This window comes from Ochotona curzoniae, unplaced genomic scaffold (assembly GCF_017591425.1).
Source record: "Ochotona curzoniae isolate NIBS_2020 unplaced genomic scaffold, NIBS_Ocur_1.0 contig_66, whole genome shotgun sequence".
Taxonomy (NCBI): domain Eukaryota; kingdom Metazoa; phylum Chordata; class Mammalia; order Lagomorpha; family Ochotonidae; genus Ochotona; species Ochotona curzoniae.
In genome coordinates this window covers 17372452-17393215 of record NW_024466512.1, presented here as the reverse complement: position 1 = coordinate 17393215, position 20764 = coordinate 17372452, and the positions used below count along the sequence as shown (strand labels likewise).

The 20764-nt window shown below is 44.4% G+C and overlaps 1 protein-coding gene across 6 annotated transcripts in view; it reads right to left on the bottom strand.

The window, feature by feature from the left end:
- SORCS1 (sortilin related VPS10 domain containing receptor 1) overlaps positions 1-20764 on the bottom strand; it is a 477983-nt gene that overhangs the window by 288646 nt on the left and 168573 nt on the right. For all 6 annotated transcript variants that reach the window (XM_040992145.1, XM_040992150.1, XM_040992147.1 and 3 more), the window contains exon 2: positions 17705-17772. In XM_040992145.1, coding sequence (XP_040848079.1) covers positions 17705-17772 — 68 coding nt within the window. The remainder of the gene's footprint in view (positions 1-17704; positions 17773-20764) is intronic.

Below are 20764 nucleotides of genomic sequence, written 5' to 3'. Positions count from 1 at the left end.
CCAGAATGAGAACAGAAATGGCTGCGTAGTGCTCTCCAGCACCGTGAAGGTGGGCAGTCACCAAGAGCTGGCAAACATGGAGGGTCGTGACAAGCAGCTCCAGCTGCTCCACAAGCAAGCACAACACTGTAGCTCCCTCACTTACAGAGCTGCACGGATTTCTTAAGAGCAGCCTTAACAAAAGGCTTTTCTGATGAACTTCACCCACGGGGACCAGTTCCTTTTCACAGAGTCCCCTGCAGGCTAGATGTGCTCTAAGTTTAATATTATCAAAAGACAAGCCTCCCTGGATGGTGTTTCTTAAGTGTTCCTTAGGCTTTTAGACATGCTTGTACGGGGATTTTAATGTTGCTTTGTGGGTCTTGTTCCCTACCCCCTGGCATCCCTTCCTCCTCTATTTAGTCAGGACCTCCTTATCTCCATCCTCTACCTGCACACCCTCTGGTCCTTCTTATTTCCCACAATAACTTAAATAACTGTTTCACTGGAACAAAAACACAATCTTCTCCACCTCAGTGTGTGATCCCAGCTGGGGTCTCAGCATTGTTTAGCAAGGTGTCTCCCTGCCCCTACCAGCCCCTCTCCTACCCAGTGTGCACCCAAAGGGTCTGCTCTCTCAGGAAAGCAAAACTATGTGAGCTCAGTCTGGCTTTTCCATATGGAGAAAACTATGTCCCTGACACATCCTTCCCCACTCCTGGCTCTGCCCAACCATGGCTGGGTAATTCAAAGCTCTGACTTAACTTCTTCCTTACCACTGAGTTCTCTATCAGTTCAATTACTTCTTAAATGTTCCCACACTTTCAATCTCTTTCCACAAATTTCTCTTTTAAAACAATTTGTGTATTTGAAAGGGACAGTTACAGAGAGATGGAGAGACAGAACTCTCCCATCTGCTGGTTCACTCCTCAAATGGGTACTGAAGTAAGGACATGGCTAGAATAAAGCCAGGGGCCAGCAGTTTCATCCCAATGTGCTACATGGATGCTGGGCCCAGTAGGCACATGAAGAGGGAGCTGGATCAGAAGTGGAGCAAGGCCTGTAAGAGATGTTAGCATCGTAACAACTTTATCCACTATGCCACAATACCAGTCCTGAGGGACAGAAAGGAAACAGCTTCTTTACCTTTGACCTCATTTACCCAAAACCTTGCTTTTCTTTTTTGCTTCCTTTCACTGTTTCCTTGAAAGAGTCATCTCTGCATCCTTTTCCCCATTCCCTTACTTGTCATTTTCTGGTCATAGATCCTTAGCGGCTGCAGTAGAGCAATTGTTTGTGTGTGTGTGTGTGTGTGTACACGCACCTCATTTTTCTACCTTTCACATTGCAACTACTCCCTTGGCTCCACAGACTGTCCTTTTTATAGATTCTAGAAATTTCTTCTGTTTGTTCCTTACTTTTCTTCCCCACCATTTACACTGTGTCTTCCAGATACCTGTCTTACTTGTTTTCATTGCAGTCCTTCTGCTTGGACTCCAAGGTTGTAATTCTCATGATTTACCACCAAGTTTCATCTCAGTTGTCTAAATCTAACCCCTGCCCCACATAGCTTTCCTTCTGAAATGATTTTTATCACTCATTGGAAGAGTGGAAAACAGAAGTGGAGAAGTCTCTGCACATCTATTTCTCTCAATTTAAAAGGGCAGTTATTATTATTATTATTTTTTTTGGAGAGCCATTTCATATTTATAGAAAGAAGCAGAAGCAGAGAGAAAGAACTTCCATCCGCTAATTCACTCCCCAAATGGCCCCAATGGCTGGAGTTGAGCTGATGCAAAGCCAGAAGCCAGGAGCCCGCTCTGGGTTTCCTGAAAGGGAATAGAGTCCCAGGGCTTTGGGCCGTCCTCAACTGCTTTCCCAGACTACAAGCAGGGAGCTGGATAAGAAGAGGAGCAGCTGGGACATGAACTGGTACCCATATGGGACACCAGCACTTCCAGGTTGAGGATTTAGCCATTGAGCCTTCACACCAGGCCCTCTCTCTCATTTCATAATCACCCAACTAATCCCATTCATTTTATTTGTAAAAAATTTATAATCATTTTAATTTTACATACTATGGGTACGCTGAGAAAATTTCATGTGGGTTTTCAATGCATGACATGGCTGACAATCAAATCAGGCTAATATTTATAGCTTCTTAAACATCCAGGATTTTTTATGAACAAGATATATATTTATGGGTTGAAATGTTGTTCTATCCTTCGTAAAATTTTGGAATAATATGTAATATTTGCACATTTTTTTGTGGTATAGTATAGTATTCAACATATATACACATCATACATAAATAATATCAGGAAATTAGCCTTCTTATTTCCTTTAGCATAGACTACTCTTTTAACCTTATTGTTTTATGAGACACCAGAATATTTTTCCTTCACCCATCTATGTTTCGGTACACTTTGTCCAATCTCAGTGTCCGCCTATGCTTCCCAGCTTCTGACAAGCACAATTTCAAATAGACATAAATTCTGAACATATAAATATAATTTACTACATGGTTAATAATATATGCAAAGCACTATTTATACATTTAATACATGGTATATATACTCCTAACTGAATATATATACTCCTGACTGGATATATATACACACACACACACACACACACATTTAATAGATGGTATATAAACTCCTGACTGAAAATATACAGCATTTCTCTTTCTGTGCCTGGCATCTTTCATTTAATAGAATGATCTCTAATTCCATCCATTTTACTGCCAGCGTCACAATTTAATTCCATTCTATTGCTGAGTCATACTGCACAATGTCTTTCTCATTCATTGTAGATGAGCATTTAGATTGATCCCCTATCTTGGTTCTTGAGAGTGGCACTGTAATAAACATGGGAGTCCAGGTTTCTGTTTTATATGTTGTTGATTTTTAACTTACATCACCTATCAAATTTACTCTCCTAAAACTCGTAATCCATTCCTGAATATCCTAAAAACGTCAACCTTTTCGCATCTCTTCTTACTTTACTGATTGCTATTCTCATTTTAACCACTTTTGCTTCTTTTCTCAGTGGATACACAACAAGACACCAAGTGCCATATATTATATACAGCTTGAAAGTATTGCCTGAAGTTTCCTGTCTCCTGAGGGTGGTATGCAACATATAAATGTAAAAAAAAAAAAAAAAAAAAGTGGTGGAACTTCTACAATGGGAGGAACCAGCAGCAAGGGCTGAGCTCCCTGGGAGAGCTGCCTGTGGGAGGGATCAGTGTAGTTCCTGTCGGTTTCAGCTCGATGCCGCCGTGATTTCTAGCTGCCATTCTTGCCTCAGAATTCCTTAATGTACCTGCCCCTGACATGATGCTGTTGGTGAAATAAACAGAATTCCAGCCTCCAAGGCTGTGAGCTAAGTAAACCTCTTTGCTTTATACATAACCCAGCTGAAGGTATTTTGTTAACAGTAATGAAAAATGCAACAAAGCAAAATGCAACAAACGCCATCCTATCTTTTCCTGAAATTCATACTTGAGCAACTCTTCCCTTCGCCCTTGACTTTCGCAGATGTGTTACTGTCTTTGTGATACAAATCAGAATACTTGGCACAGAAGACATGCAATCTGACCGATTCTGTACAGATGCTATGTACTGATCTTGCACAGTTTCCTCCACAGAAACCGTGCTACTGGTACTTAAAGCTACCTGAAATACAGTGTATGCCCCATGCATACATAATTGGTCTCCTTGCTGGCCTAGCTGATGCTCTTCCTTTGAGACCACGCTCAGGTCTCCTCTCCTCTGGGAAGGATTCCCGTTCCATCTCAGTGGCAGCTCTATTAGGGCTCTTGACACACTTATCTAACCCATCATTTGTTTATCTGTCTCCTCCACTGCTGAGTGAATGCCTTCAGGGCAACAATCAGAACCCAGTCACAGCTTCATTCACACCTCTGACCATGAGCTCCCTATGTGATTATCCACTCAAATAATTTGTCAAATTTCCCTTGAATGCCTGTATGTCAGGCACTCTCCTGGACACTGCAAAAATAAGGTAAACAAGGTCTCTGTCCTCAGGCCACTGAGGGTTCCATGGTGGCATGAGACAGTAGACAAGTAACAAGATCATTTCAGATCATGACATGCACAATAAACCAAAGAAACAAAGAGATATGACAGAAAGAAGCAAAGGCTTATTTACAGCAGTGTAGGTATAAACACATTTTAAAATAAGTCTCATTTGAGTGGAAATGAGACTTTTCGTCCTAGACAGTACCAAATGGCGCCTGCTGATCCTACGACTTTCTCTGTGCTTAGAGCAGATCTCTAGACCCAAAGAAAACTGAATTCCCATGGTTTGATTACTTGTTAATAATAAGCTAATTCTGATACAGAAGGACAAATCAATGTCAGCTGAGTAGGAAGATTCTGGAAGGATTCTGAGGATGTAAAAACATTTGCCTGATATCAGGATCTGCATGACAGTAATCGATACCCCAACAAACTCCATGTATGTAAGATTTCACCAGGGGGTGCTCAAGGCAATGTTGTAAAATGAGAATATAAACATTCTAAACTTTCTTGAATCGATAGCCTGATTTGCCATCAGAATGCCAGTTCCCTTGCTTTTACTCCGTGTAATTTTCCATACTTGCTTCCTCAGCTCATATTGATAAAGTTGTTAGAGCCTTACTACAGTTTTTGCTTGACTGTGCGGTGCAGCCATTATTTGCTAAGAGGAGAAGTGGAGAACTCAGCAGAGAAGCAATCACAGAGGGAAATGAAGAGTGCGGGGGAACAGGCTGAGGAAAGGTCCTCACAGAGCTGCAAGGGCCTCAGGTCTTGGGCAGATCTCAGTCAGGTGCTTGCAGAAGCCATCTTCACATGGTGTGCCACAAACCTTTGTTATAATCAAAGGGAACTGAGAAGCAAGTCTGGGACACCATGAACAGAGCCATGCTTGACTTCATTGTCTATGCTTTTCTGACATTGGTCTTGTTCTTCCTCTGGGAGTATAAACTATGGTACTTGACTAGGTCATTGGCAAGATATTCAAAACATGTCCTACTCATACAGCATTAGTTTAAAAAGCAGGATATAAACAATTGTTGCTTTGAGCAATCCTAAACCATTTCTTTTTTTTTCTTGTTACTTTTTTTTTGCAAATTCAGAAACACTGAAAGGAAGAGAAACAGAGAGGAAGATTTTCCATGCAATGATTCACTCCCCAAGTGGCCGCAATAGCCTGAAATGGGCTGATCTGAAACCGGGAGCCAGGAGCCTCCTCCAGGTCACTCATGCGGGCACAGGATCTCAAGGATTTGGGCCATCTTCGACTGCTTTCCCAGGCCACAAACAGAGAGCTGGATGGGAAGTAGGGCTGCCAGGATTAGGGCCAGTGCCCATATGGGATCGTGGCGTGTTCAAGGCAAGGACTTTAGCCTCAAGGCCACCCCACCAGGTCCCTTAAACCATTTCCAAATGTAGAGATTCAAAGTGACATGTTTTAAATGTTTAATAGGATCCACATTCTATTTTGATTGTGGAGCAAACTAAAACATAAATAAAGGCATGGCCACAGTCTGCATTTCCAAGTTGGTATAGAGACAGAGAAGACATCACAACAGCATATGTATAACTACTGCACTATTCTCACCTCCGTTCTTACCCACTGGGTGTGTGTTCTTCAGTGCATTTTGAGTTTGTGGAAACAAGAACGAATCCCTTACTCTCAGGTGTAGATCCTCTGATTGGTTATTACAGTGGCTGGTGCACATAAGGCAGCTTAGGGAGGTTTACTGAATGGAACTAAATAAACACATATCTAATAACTACTATAGGACAAAGATACATTAAATCCCACAGGGTTAACGAAGAAGTGTTAGCTCTGCCAGGGGTCTTGGAACTAGGCAGAACTACATTTCCATAGACGATTAAACGTGTGAAAGATATGTAACACAAGCATTGTTTACGGAAATTTCATTAAAGACAACACTTTGACCCAAACACAGACACATAGGCTAAATACTTAAAATGCCCAGCTCTGGTGAAAATCCTGGGGTAATTTGCAATCTGTTATTGCTTTGAAGTTCATGAACGGTCCCTACTTTTCAGGAAGATATTTTCAGCTCTCTACCTGTATTACAAATGCACATATTTTGGATACAGCAATGTCTTCTTTCGGATTTCACAGTTTTTAGAGAGAGTTATCAAAATCTAATGACACCCTTACAAATAGGATTATGAAACACTTTATTGAGGGTATTAAAGATGCAACAGAAAGGTAAGGCGGGCCAATTCAGCAGGGGCTTAGGACAGACTCTCTGCTACTTGGCTGCCTGACCACTGAGCCTGGAACTTAACTTTTCAAAACCTTAATTTTTACATCATGAAACTAGAGATACGAATAAAGCTATTCTGTAGGACTCTCGTGAGGCTAAAAACACTAGGAACACCACCTGGGATACGCGAAGGATTTCATAAACTGATAAAGCATGTGCTTCTTCATTAACTCACTGTGCAGCTTCCATTCTGTGGGCTGCTTATGAACCTGTTTTGTAAGATTCATTCATTTATTTTAAACACAAGAGTTACACACAGAGAGAAGCAGACACTGAGAGACTAAGTCGCAGACACAGAAAGGGAAGGTGGAAAAAAGAGAGAAGGGGAGACAGAATGAGGGAGAGGAAAGGATGGAGGAAAGAGGAGAGGGAGAGAGGGGCAGATAATATCACCTGCTGGTTCACTCCCCTATTGGTTGTAACTACTGGGACTGGACCATGCTGCAGTTAGCACTCAGGCACTGCTTCCAGGTCTCGCACATGGATGGCAGGGACTCCGAGACTAGGACCATATTCTACTGATTCCTAGGCACACTAACAGGGAGCTGGATCAGAAGTGGGATAGCTGGGACTTGAACCAACACTCATATGGGATACTAGCACTTCAGGAGATGCCCCCTGGCCCAGTGTTTGAAATGCATTCACCTGGTTGGATACCCATGATGCCAAGATTCATTGTTTCTGATTTAAGCCACACCTTGCTCTTGCCTTGGATGCAGAATTGGAAGAGAAACGTGGCTTTCAGCTAACACGGCTTACACACCAGGCAGGAGAACCGCGCCCGGTTTTCAGGGCAGCTCCCTCCAGCCTGAAGCCTAGGAGCTCTTCAATAGCACAGAGCCCTGGTTATGACTTCATGGCCTTTCTTGGCTCTGTCTGAGCATATCCTCCACAGAGGCCCTATCCAACCAACAGAGAAGCATCCCCAGGGATAATGGATAAAAGGGCTACTAGAGCAGAATCCCATTAAAAAATCCACCTCATTCTCACCAGTACCTAAAGCAGGTTTTGCTCTCTAAGAATGTCATACTTGTGGAGACCTAGTCAGAAAATTGTTTGTGTTTTAAATGAATAGAAAAACAGGACAGGGAAGGTGGCTTCAACCACCGCGAGTTGTATGCCCCTTTAAAAGAGAACAGGAGCATTTTCAGCTCCTTCCAGAATCACCCAGGGCTTTCTCGCCAGCTAAGCCTCTCTCAGCAGTGTGTTGATCACTCAGGTACAAGAGGGGAAATCAGATGAATACATTTCTCCTCAGAAATACTGTGTCTAGATTTTGACATTTTATGTATCCGCACTTTTAAGATTATCTTGCTTCAATATGTTAAAACCACCATGCACCACACATCTCCAAGATGAATCTACTGTGAAGTAGAGATGGCTCTAAGGTGCAGTGAATAGTTCGGTGTGAGAACAGACTTCTACCCTCTCAGTTTGACTCCCTGAGTGAACCGCAACACAACAGAAAACAAAATCAGCAACCTGCTCCAGGATTAAGCTGTAATCAATGACAACACCAACAGGGAACAAATGCTCATTAATTTGGTACAGCAACTTCTTGCTCTGTCACTCCTGGCTTGTGAATTCACAGAAGTGTAAGACCCTAGGACATCAATACCAGGTCAACTGCCTGTTGGTCTCTTACTACTCGGATGCCCCAAGGCTACTTGCCACTTGCCTGCATTGGACTATTCAACAGGGGGGAAAAGAAATTTTTGAAGAATAAGAGCTCAACTGAGAAGTGCATGCAATTATTCTCTTGGACAAAAAGTCATTTCTCCATTACCTTGTATTGTGCTTCAGTGGGGCAACCGCTGCATAGACTGTAACAACAGTACGGGGGTGGCACAGCCATGAAAACACCACGTGGGATGCCCGTGTCCTTTTTTAGAGTGCCTGCCACCTTTGTACTGTTTCCCTTTCCAGTTTCCTGCCAATGCACATCCCGGAAGCTGGACTCAGAGTTCAAGCAGTTGGAGCTTCACCAGGCACATGGGAGACCCAGGCTGAGTCCCAGTCATTGCATGCATTAGTGTATAACTGCATTAATGTAAAGTAATATATGTAAAATGCTGTTTAGATAGCGAAAGATCTATCAGAAGGTACACCTCTGGAAGACAAACAACAAAGAATATATGGCATGTCTATGAGCACACGGGCTACTCCTCATTAGTTGTAACTACGGAATACATTTAAGTCAATAAGATAACAGTGACCCACACATGGCACTAAGTTTCATGACTGACACACGATGCTGCTCAACAAACTTTCAAAAAATATATTATCACTCCTACCATTATCACCAGCATCACTGCTAATATCAATAAGCAGCCAGCTAAATTCAAGGACACACATTAGCTGAGAAGAAAAAAATCTATACACAAACAATGTTTAAAGCACCATCTTGTATTTTCATTGCAGTAGTTAGGTTGGTACGGCAGAAATTCTATTGAATTTGATTTATCTTCAGGACTTTGACAGTTCTGGATGGCTACTGAAGACCCGTTCAGTAGGAATACATAAGGCAAGAAAACTTGTCTCGCCTGAGCTTTCCCCCTGCAGACATTCTGAAGTGGAGAGCAGAGTTTGTATCTATGTAACTGTGCAATTCCTTCCCTAGGCCACAACAAACCAAGGCACGAAGAAGTTCATCCAGATGCCGTTGCAAAAGCAAGGAACGATGAGGGCAGTCAGCAATGTTGGCTGAATGATAGAAAAAACAAACTGTGTTCACGGATGCGCTCAGAGAGGCTTCGTAAGTAACACTTCCACGTGAGGCTCCAGCTTCTGTGCCACACGCCTTGAGGATGGATAAATCCTCTCTGAGGATTTTGGTATGAGAAAATTGTATAAAATGGATGAAGCATTGCAGGAGAAAATGAGGTCAAGCTCAGCCTTCGAGTTTCCTTCCGGCAAGGCGGAAGCCAACGATTCAGAACCTCCACTCTCTCCCTCTTCCTAAGCTCTGTCCACCCGGGACGGCTCCACTCCTCAAGTGTCACCACCCCACCTCCTTCCTCTCTTCCTGAGCTCTGTCCACCCAAGACGGCTCTACTCCTCCCAAGTGTCACCACCCCACCCGGTTGCCCTCCACATCAAGAATGGTCAGCATGAGTCAGGCAACCAGGTGACTCCTACGAAAACCCTAGGCAAGAGCACTGCCCCTGTTGTCACATTTGCTTTACCAAATGCTATTTTCAGTAGGGTGTGTACTTTGATAATGAGAGAGGAGTTAGAGTGGGTAGTAGGCAGTTAGGGTATTCTGGGTCCCTGAGTAAAAGAGAATTTCCCCACCATGTCTTGAACTCACTCTCCCAGGGACAGGGGTGCTATTAGCATATCAATTCCCCACCAGAAGTATCGGCCATTACCTCCGGACACTGTGGGAGGGTCTCAGGCCGATCTCTTTATCATTGAAAGGAGAGCAGGAAGAAGTAATACACATCTGCCCAAGGCCTGGAATGTCCTATGTCTGGCACCTCTGTGGCCTTTTGTCCCAAGGCCAGGTACCATGGAAACCAGGAATTTTCTTTGTTCATGGAGAAACATCTTTGAGGGAAACCTTTAAAAGGTGCATTCCCCACCATTAATACGGGTTTTTCTTCTTTGCCTCCTGCCACTATGGCAGAGGACTAGGGTTCTTATTTTCCTGCCACTATGGCAGAGCACTGGGGTCCTTTTCCTCCTGCCACTATGGCAGGAAGTAAGGGTCTTTTCTATCTCAAACCCCCTCCCGTCGCTAGGACGGGAGTCTTCTCTTCTCAACTTTTCTAATAAATCTTGCTTTAAAACTAAACTGTGTCCGCATGAAAATTCTTCTTTCCTGCGAGACAAGAATTTGAGGTTGCTGCCATACTCGGAGTCAAAATTCCTGCAACAGTTTTTGGTGCCGTGTGACTCGGATTCTACCAGCGAGATTTGAGTTCATCTCCAGCCAGCCTCCAGACATCCATCTCGTCGGACGGTGAGCAAAGCGGACTCTCTATCCTGTTTTTCGGAGACACTAGCTCTCCACAATTAGTACCTCTTGGAAAAAGAAACACCGGGTCCCTGTCAGCCAGTTAAATGCGGTTAGCGCGGCTGCCGGTCTTAAGACTCAGGGGCGAGGCTTGCTGAGTTTGGCTAAATTGATCCCCTGGAGCTGGGACACTTTTCTGATCTCTCTTTGCTTCCCACTTCCCGTAGATCAGTGCCGCAAGAACAGTAGGGAAAGCCTGGGTAAATAGGGGATCTGACCAGGGCACTCTCTGGTGTTCTCCGAAAGCCCATCGGCTGACCCTGGTTCCCAGAAATGCCCGATGGGCAAGGCGCTGGGAAACGGCTCCTCTCGCTTCTGTGGATCGGCGCCAAAGGAAGGACGTTGGGGATAGGCCTGGACGAGTAGGGGATCTGGTCAGGGCACCCCCTGACGTTCCCTGAAAGCCCGTCGGCTGACCTCAGTCCCCAAAAAGCCCAGTGGGCAAGGCGCCGTGAAACGCTGCTCTGGCAGACTGACTTCTCGTGGAGAATGTGGGAGAAGGCTTGGGCGAGTAGGGGATCTGGTCAGGGCACTTTCTGGCGTTCCCTGAAAGCCAGTCAGCCTCACCCTAGGCCTCCAGTGAGCAGAGGACCGTGAAGCGCTTCTCCTGGGAAAGGCACCTGGGTGCTCAGTCTAAGGAAGTGGGGGTTCTACCTTTCTCTTCTCTCTCCTCGGCTCCAGGAATGTCGGTTTTGTCCAAACTCAGTTTCCTTTCGCTGACTAAGCCCGTCGCGTGAGACTGGGAGAAGTCCTAGGGCGCCTCAGAAATTCTGGTCAGGGCCACTCCCTGATGCTTTTCGAAAGGCCTCTGGACTGTACCCCGGACTCCGACAGCCCGTCAGGGTGTCGGGCTGAAATCTGCACTCTTTTCTTCCTTCTGCAGGGACTCAGTCGTCACCACAGCGAGGCCACGAGCCCTGGGCTGCGTGCCTCAATTCCCAAACAGCCTCAGACACAGACGAGTCCTCCGTTACCTTTCCTGATATCTTCTCCAGAAGCTTTTTCTCACTAAGTCTCCTTACTCTCTATGGGTTCAGTTTTTGGGTTTTCTTTTACTGGTCAGTATGTGCTAAATACCAGCTGGTCTGTGATGGGGAAAAGGAAAAGGCAGGCAGTTTCTTTCTAGGCCCCTCTAAAGATGAGATCTAAGATAAACTTAACTGGAAAGCGCTTTAATTCCTTCACAAGGCAGTCAGCAGAGACAGTTCCTCCAGGTCAGCTCTTAACCAGTGTAGTCGCTAATGTGAGCAGAAAATCAGAATCAACACAGGTATTCCTCCAGCTCTAGTTAAGGACATTGTTACACAGGCTTATAGAATCAGGCCGAAGTTTGAGGTCAGGCTTGTCCGCTCAAGGTTAGAATGAATTTCAAAAGGAGAGCATATTTTGTCCGGCAGAAGTCCCAGACGCAGCAGGGTGCAGGGGATATTTTTTGGCACATGCTGCTTCTGACTTATATGTTCTCCAGGACATCAGAATATTGCACCAGGCAGAGGCCTAGGTCTAGCATGGCGCAGGAAACAGGAGCGGATTTTTCACTCCTGGCACATGCTGTTCTAACTGAGACGCATCCCATAAGGCGTGGGAGGTCGAGCGACGTGAGTCAAGTGTACTGACTTCACTCCCACCTCCCTCCCTACTTCTGTGGTCTTCAGAGTACACCTGGACGCCACGGGCTAGCAATAGGAGTTTTAAGAGACGTCTTAAACTCAGGAGAGATAGAAACTGAGGGACGCTTCTGTTTTCTTATCCTCTCTTCAGATGGGAAGCAAGCCATCCACCACAACCCCCCTGGGGGCTTATCCTCAAGCATTAGGATTCCTTTGATCCCCAGAATATAAAGAAAAGGGCCTGATCTTTTTCTGCACCCAAGCCTTAGCTGCCAGTTTTGAGCTTTAGAGTGGAGAGAGTTAGTCTGGATGGGTCTCTTTGCATAACTATGCTGCTGTGCTGTGCTGGCTCCACCACCACATGGAGCACACATCTGGTTTTTACGTTGGCCCTTCCCTGTTCTGTCTTTTAGCTTTAATTGTTTCATTTTAGGCTTAATTGTTAGAGATATCTAACAGGAGGTAGAAGTTCATTTTGTCTCTCCTTGGTCACTGATCTCGGGAACCAACGGGAATATTGCTAGTTAACAATGGGCCAAACCCCAGACTCCTGCACCCCCGGAGAGAACTTAAAATTCATTAACTCTTTGTAGCCTGAGAGATTCCTTCCCTTTGCAGTTCCCTCTGCCCCCGACTAGTATTGCATTCTATGTGCCTTTTGCTTCATGGTGTATCTCACTGTTAATGCTGTGTTCATGTGCTAAATCAAAGTTTTTCTGTGTCATTGCAACTTGCTTCAGCGATGAGTTCTCAGTGTTTTTGCAATGTTTTCTGCTGCTTTTGTTGCTGTTTGGTCTTGAAGTTTAACCATCTACTGATTTATAGTGCCATCCTAGCTCTGATCAGATCCGGCCTACAGTGTTTACACCTAGAGTGGTACTTGCTATGAGGAGGAGCAGATTCTGCGTGTGAGCTTGTATGTTCTATTAAAGTGAATGAATACTTGCAGCATAATTACAAAGATTCTTGGTAAAGTTTCAAAAACTGCTAATGCATATACTGGTGGTTATGTTTATTGGTCAAGTTGTCTTTTAATCATGAAGCTGTATCAAGTTGTGGGATTATTTGTGTTCTTGCATTGTTGATTATTTATGTTCTAACTTGCAAAAAGCATCGTTTGTGAGATTTTGTCTTACAGGAAGACAGCAAGTTCTTAAAGGATGTATGGTACAATTGAACATATTGTATACAACATCTTCTTAATGTTCATCTTTGGTGCAATGGAGTTGAAATCTGATTCTTTGTCAAAGCAACAGGTTTTTTTAAGTTCTCAATTTCATCTTGCTTATTAGTGACTAAATCTGCTAGCTAGCTCTAGTTCCAGTATAATGAAATATTAACATAACAGACTGCTATTGGTACCAATGTGAAACATCACTAAAGTCTAATCTTATTGCTTTATTAGTACAAATGTGTGTATAAGTCCTACAGGTGGTTCCACAGTGTGCTGTGTAAATAGATGTTTATATTTGTAATTATAATTCTGACAATGAATGCTTCATCTTCTAGTTCCAACAGATACTATTGCATCCATTGCAGACAGAACTAAGGCTAAGCAGTAAGCTACAGGTTCAAACTAAAAGCACCTTCAACTAGTGTTACTAAGAGCAAGATGTGGTAACTTTAAAACACTTAAAGAGATTTTTCAAAAACTGTTACAAAAGTTTTACTTTATAATGTATGTTATCTGATATACGTGACAAGCTATGTAGTCTATTTCAATTGACTATGGACAAATGTTCATGAATGAGAATTGCTAAGCTGAATCTTTTGATTTAAACATCTGAGATTAAGAGCCACAGAGAAATCCCCCAGCTTCTTAAAATGCTTGAGGAATGACTTTAAATATATTCCACTAGATTCTATGTAGAGAATAGATGATATAGATAACAGATTCTTAACTGCCCAGGACATTAGGATAGGACTTTAGACAAATGGGACCTGAATGTGCCCTGATATCCTCTTAAAGGGGTCACCATGGTCTTTTACCTTAGAGACCAGGAGGGGATCCCATGGCAAAGCAGGATGAGAGAGGTATGTGCTCCTGGTTACAGTGAGATTCCCGGAGGCCTCCCAAGTGCTCTTCATTGCAGAAGCAACGGACACTTCATCAGAAAGCCCACCCAGGGCCATGTCCCAACTGACAAGGAGGTCATTGGAGATCTGACTGTCCTCGAAGGCCAAGTACTTCAGGTCAGTCATCTCCCATTGGATCTCCCACATGGGACGGAAGCAGCCTGGGAACCTGCACAGGCTCAAGGCCATCCACGGACTTCGGTGACACCTCGTAACAGCATCGAGGAGCCCCGGGTGCTTCTCACAGTGGAAGAGAACTGTAATTTTGTCTGGACACTGCCTTCTCTGTCCTAGCTAGCTTTGGCTTCTTCCCTCTCTTAGGGTGACCATCCGGGTCTCTCAGGAGCTCCAAATTAGCTTAGGGGACAGACAGACTAATCTAGAAGCTCAGAAAAGAAGTTTTTCTAGGGAAAAGTTAGTTAGCCTGTAACTGCTCAGCCTGTCTCGCTGACCAGGCTCCTGACAGGGCATGTTTGCCATCGCTCTTCAGTTTGTACTAGAAATCACTAGGTAGAACACCCTCACTATTCTGAGGCAGGGTTCATGTCTTCCTCATTGACTAAATTATTGGATCTCTCTGTTCATATATTTAAGACTCTTCTGTTCTCCAACTGTCAATGTATGGCTTGTTACAACTACAGGACTCATTGCCTTTGCCCTAATGTGTGGAGTTTTGTGAATTCTTACTAGAATGCCATAAGCTGCTGGGTTATTATAACTCACAACCAGTTAAATCTTTTGCCATCTACGCTATGATCCAGATAAGTCTTGCAATGAAATGTTTTCAGTGCTGTGCTTTATGTTCTAGGCTCAATGTCTTCTGACACTCTTAGGGTTTCCAGCAACTGATAAAGTACAATTGTTATTTTAAAAATCCACCATTTGTATACAAAGCAACTGTAGTATTTTCAAAAGTCAAGTAAGTTTAAATCTTAATTCAGAATCATCAATGCTAGACGAAATTATAACTCCATGGAAACTTAATGTTTACATGCCCTATATGGGTTCAAGTCCTAAAGCTACATGTTAACTTTCATTAGTTCTGTGCCTTCTAATAGACCTAGATAACACTTTCATGTAGCTCAGAAAGTTTCATGTGCTCTATAATGTTCATTGAGTTTAATTGTTTCAAAACTTGAGCTTAAAAAGAATTATTTCAAACTGATAAATCTAGTTCATAGCCTTAAACACTGCTCAAGTCCAATGTTCGACAAAATGTTTCTCATATCTAAGTTCTAAATCTCAAGTATTCAAACTGATGTTTCCACCTATCCCATTACATACTAGGTTGGGAGAGATAATAATTGTCTTTGTTTTGTCATCTAGACTTCAACAAGAAGGAACATCCAGAGCCAAAACAACCTGCCAGGCACCTCGGATGACTTCTGCCAGGCGTCTCTGACTTCTACGTTCCACTGGGGACCCTTAGACCGACCCCCAGAGGAATACTCAACTGCTGCCTTTTAACTTCGTCCCATGTCAGCAGGAAGCAGTTAAGAACGGTCGTCGTCCCAGTCCCCTAACAGCAGTTAGGGTCACTTCTTCTGGGGGGCGGAATGAGAGAGGAGTTAGAGTGGGTAGTAGGCAGTTAGGGTATTCTGGGTCCCTGAGTAAAAGAGAATTTCCCCACCATGTCTTGAACTCACTCTCTCAGGGACAGGGGTGCTATTAGCATATCAATTCCCCACCAGAAGTATCGGCCATTACCTCCGGACACTGTGGGAGGGTCTCAGGCCGATCTCTTTATCATTGAAAGGAGAGCAGGAAGAAGTAATACACATCTGCCCAAGGCCTGGAATGTCCTATGTCTGGCACCTCTGTGGCCTTTTGTCCCAAGGCCAGGTACCATGGAAACCAGGAATTTTCTTTGTTCATGGAGAAACATCTTTGAGGGAAACCTTTAAAAGGTGCATTCCCCACCATTAATACGGGTTTTTCTTCTTTGCCTCCTGCCACTATGGCAGAGGACTAGGGTTCTTATTTTCCTGCCACTATGGCAGAGCACTGGGGTCCTTTTCCTCCTGCCACTATGGCAGGAAGTAAGGGTCTTTTCTATCTCAAACCCCCTCCCGTCGCTAGGACGGGAGTCTTCTCTTCTCAACTTTTCTAATAAATCTTGCTTTAAAACTAAACTGTGTCCGCATGAAAATTCTTCTTTCCTGCGAGACAAGAATTTGAGGTTGCTGCCATACTCGGAGTCAAAATTCCTGCAACAATAACAGTATTTCTGTGACTTTGCAAGGGTATTAGGGCATCATAGTGTACGTTTTCAATATACTAAATGTAGAACATTCATGACAAATGTCTATTGTGGATATATTAGAAAAGCCTATTAAATATTTGTGAGAACAATGAAGCATCCTGAAAAGATTGTAAGGCATTCTTATCACATCTTAATGAGTTTCAACCCATGACAGCAACCTCTACTACTCCAACAATGCCTAATATTAATGGGATGTGGTGTCATTTTACTTCTTTAATCCCTCCTTAAGATGAGATGAACCTTCTCTTTCATGATGCGAGGAGTGATACCCAGAGAAAAAGCTACACATGGAACCCTAGCTTCCTCAGGCAGGAGAATCTGCTGCTCAGTCCCCACTGGCTCACCCATCCCTGGAGCAGCCAGAGAAACGACTGCAACATCCCCAGTCCCACTCAGACAGAACTGCCTTCCAATGGCCTAATATGCTCACTGTCCTTGATATGGTTAATGCACTGCAGAACAGAGAAAAATGCTGGCTTTTATTCTTATAGATGTGCATACATTAGAAAAAAATCTATCAAGGACGCATCAGTGTGGAGAATCTGAGAAAGAGTTATGGAATTTAAATCACACACTGTGTGCTGGGTCCTTTAATGCACTAAAAAATGACGATTCATTAAGGCTCCTACCAAACTCCCCATACTTTCAGTCACACACCCTGGACTTGTCTTCGTCCTATCCTTGGCTGGGGGCTAGTCATGTGATCCTGGACTAACCAGACAGAGGCACTGCTCCTTGGCTCAAGAGCTAGGTTCCAGTAGGGACACATGACATGGGTTGGTAAGAATGATCACCCTGGCATAAGGCAACAAAAAACAAACAAACAAAAAACCAGAACAAGAACAAATAGAATGTCAGAAACAAATGGAAATAGGAGAACACATTGAGTTTTTAAGGAGTTTCTGATGCCTGCATTCAGACCTGGGTGGCCCAATAGCATGTTCATAGCTGGACCCAATCATTAGAACAGGCATTCATTCAATGCTCAGTGTGTGTGAGGCCATGCCGCATGATCCCCGACACAGCTGTATGCATAGAGCTGTTCAGGTGCACCTGCTCCTGCTGCTGCTGACCGCAGGGCAGGACAGTAGAGAAGCTGTGGGTACCTGAGTGGTGGGAAGCCAGGGACTGTTGTCCTCCAACTTGAGCGGTTTCCTTTTACAAAGAGACCTCCACTCTCCTGCTCCATTTAGCTCACTGATAAGTGATAAGTGTGGCAATGCCCTGATACACACCATATTACCAAAAAAAATCTCATTGATTGTAACAAAGAAAGGCCCTGGCCTGCCTGGGAATCAAGCCCACTCCGCTCTGAAAGGAAGCAGAGAAGGAGCAGCACAAAACCCAGACTCTCACCACCAAGCAAAAGAAAGTGGGAGAGAGCCATGCTGAGCGTGACAGTTAAATAACATAGCCATTATGAACTCAGTTTATCCACCTACCTCCACAGTGAGCTCTCAGTGATGCTCCCCAGGTTATAGTCATAGAGCTTTGTCAAAATGAGAATCACCTGAAGGCAAAAGAAAAAAAAATGATGGTTAGTCTCAAACAATTACAATCTCTTAGAACAGAAACGGCCCAAGGGAGGGCTTAGGATTCCTTTCATGGACACTTAACATAATTAAAGGAATTGTTACAACATTTGCTGAACGGACTGGGGACAGGTTAGCCCTACTCCACGCCCATCTCCCTGTCAGCCCGCAGGAATATCGGCATTTCTTCCCCTGCTGTGTTTTCAGGCAAGGCTGGTGGAGCTATCAAGTATGCGACACAAGGGCAGACCCTGGGGCAGACCCTGAGCCGACGGCTGTGATGGAGAAGGGTCAAGGATTTAGCTCCCAGTCCTAGGGGCTGGGCCACACTGGCCAGGCCAACTGAACATCTCATCTCTAAAGAGGGGCTGGGAAAGGATAGTAGTATCTTCCAGAGAGTGTGGCTATGGGAGCAAAATTAGGTAATAAATGCAAATTTCATAAGAAACAAATTTCAATGCTCATTCCTTTAAAAAAAAAAAACAGTTTTGTTTTTATTGCAAAGTCAGATATACAGAGAGGAAGAGAAAGGAGGGAGGGGAGATCTTTTGTCTGATGATTCACTCCCTAAGCAGCCAAAACAGATGGAGCTGCACTGTGCAAAGCAAAGAGCCAGGAGCTTCATCCGGGTCTCCCATGCAGGTGCAGGAGCCCAAGACTTTGAGCTATCCTCAACTGCTTTCCCAGGCCACAAGCAGGGAGCTGGATGAAAAAGTGGGGCCACCAGGATTAGAACCGGTGTCCATATGGGATCCTGGCACATGCAAGGCTAGGACTTTAGCCACTAGGCTATTGCACTGGGCCCTCAATGATCGGTCCTTAAAAAAAAAAAAGTTTACCTTTTTTTTTGGCTCCACACCAAATCCTTCTGATTTCTAACCCAACCATGGATTTGCCCTTATAGAGAAGACCTCAGTATTTAGTTCATTTTTCAGATATCAATCAACTTTGTTTAAATATCTATTATGAATCCCAAATTTTGTCTGGGCTCTATGCGCAAAACAAGGAAACACAAGGGATTAAGACAGGGTCTGGGAACGTGTGATCCAGATGGCTGCCAAGTGTTGTTCAAGAAAAAAGAGAGCAGTTAGTGGAGGGCTGGACCCATCCCCACGCCTTCCCTCGGAAACTCGCCCCGGGCCCCTCACAGTGGCTGAGAGGGCTGCTGTTCCTAGTGCCAGCAGCAATGATCCAGGGCCACCTGACAACTTTACTGCGCCAACGATGTTTGGGGAAGGTTCCACTGGGTAGGAGGTTCCTTGCCCCCAACTCTGACTTCTCATGGAAGAAGCTGTTGAGATTTGTGTTTTTCTCCTGGTACGCAAAACCTAGAATCTCAGGCCCAGCTCTGCCACTTTCAACTCAGTAGGAAAACAATGACATGGATTCGACGGAGCTTTCCAAACAGCCCAGGGATCAGTCCTAGCTGGGATCAGCAAGCACAGAGCTTGCTGACCTGAAGTTCTGAGGCAGCGAGCCACTGCCAGATGCTGAAGCCTTTCTCCCAAGCTTCATTCACCTCGCACAGGGCCACTCTGTGACCTCACAGTTCAAAGAAACGAGAAAGGATAGAGAAACGATAGAGAAATGATAAACGATAGAGACCTCAAGACGCGCAGAGCTCCGTGAGCACCGACCCAACAAGGCCACCCTTCTTTTGAAACCAGAGTTCAATGTTCTTCCAGAACCTGCTCAGAGTTGCTGCTTTAACAAAACCTGAGCTTGTGTGAGGTGCGGGGTACCCTGTGGGCACATCAGATGGCATGCCTGTGGCAGGGGCATATGCTTAACAGATCCACGTGCCAATTAAGTCTCGCCAAGTGCTAAGTTTCAATCACCACCAGCCCAGGAATGCTGATAACGGCAGCAGGGGGGCTGTTTCTTGAGAGACACAGAACTGTGGGGCGGCTCCTCCTTGGCAGGATGTTGTCAACACAGGCCATCAATCCTTCCCACCATCAGGAAAAGCAGGTGGGCACCAGGCAATTCTAGATAGCTGTTCTCTTGGTAGAGTATGGTGACAAATTAAATAAAGACATTCAGCTGGCACAGCCTGGTCTCACTCTTCTGAGGAGGGAAATTGAAAGCGCCCCAGGGAAGGTACTCCTCCAACCCAGCATGCTAACCGTGCTAACCGTGTTGGCAGGGAGAGAGACAGACACAAACTAACTCTGTCTCTCTCTCTCTCTCTCTCTCTCTCTCTCTCTCTCTCTCTCTCTCTCCAAGCAATTCCCTAACACAGGCTGGTGGATGAGCAGGCAGGCGGGCATGGAGGTAGAAACCCATTCCTTGCTTCTTCTTATCAGGCTAGTAAAACCAAAAATGTCAGTGACACACTTGGGCAGTTTATCAGTACTGCCCCAGAAGATGCATCCTTTATGGCATTTGAAAGCATAACTGCTTGAATCAATCTATTTAATCTTCCTGCTTTCAGAATGCAAGCAAGAATCAAGGGAGGAGTGCTAACCCTTAGTTATGCTTTTGACAGAGGTTGTGGGGCTCTCTCCTCCTCTCTGTTTTCCATCCCCATAACGAACTATGTGCATGGCTTACCACCTGACTTCTGCAAAGTGCCGCATCATGATTCGTTCTCTGTTCTGGTGTATTGGAAATACTATTTAACAAACATTTAACTATTTAACAAAACCAACACCTGCCAAAGGGGTTGCAGCTGAATTCACCCTCTTTAAATAGGGAAAAGTTAAAGACACCACAGCCTCCTCCGTTCATTCCATTATCTATGTCAGTTTCCCAAATGGTATTTTGATAATCAATGGAACTGCTTCATTAAAAGAAACATGATGGGTCCGGGGCCAAAAAAAGAGAAACATTATATTTACTTAGCTAATATAAAATAGTCATTTACCCATTCAGTAAACATCCTTCATGGACAAACTACCACAAATTCAAGAGTATGGCGGGGTTGATGGCAAGCTTGGCTACCTTTACCCTTGACACATCAGCCTCTAT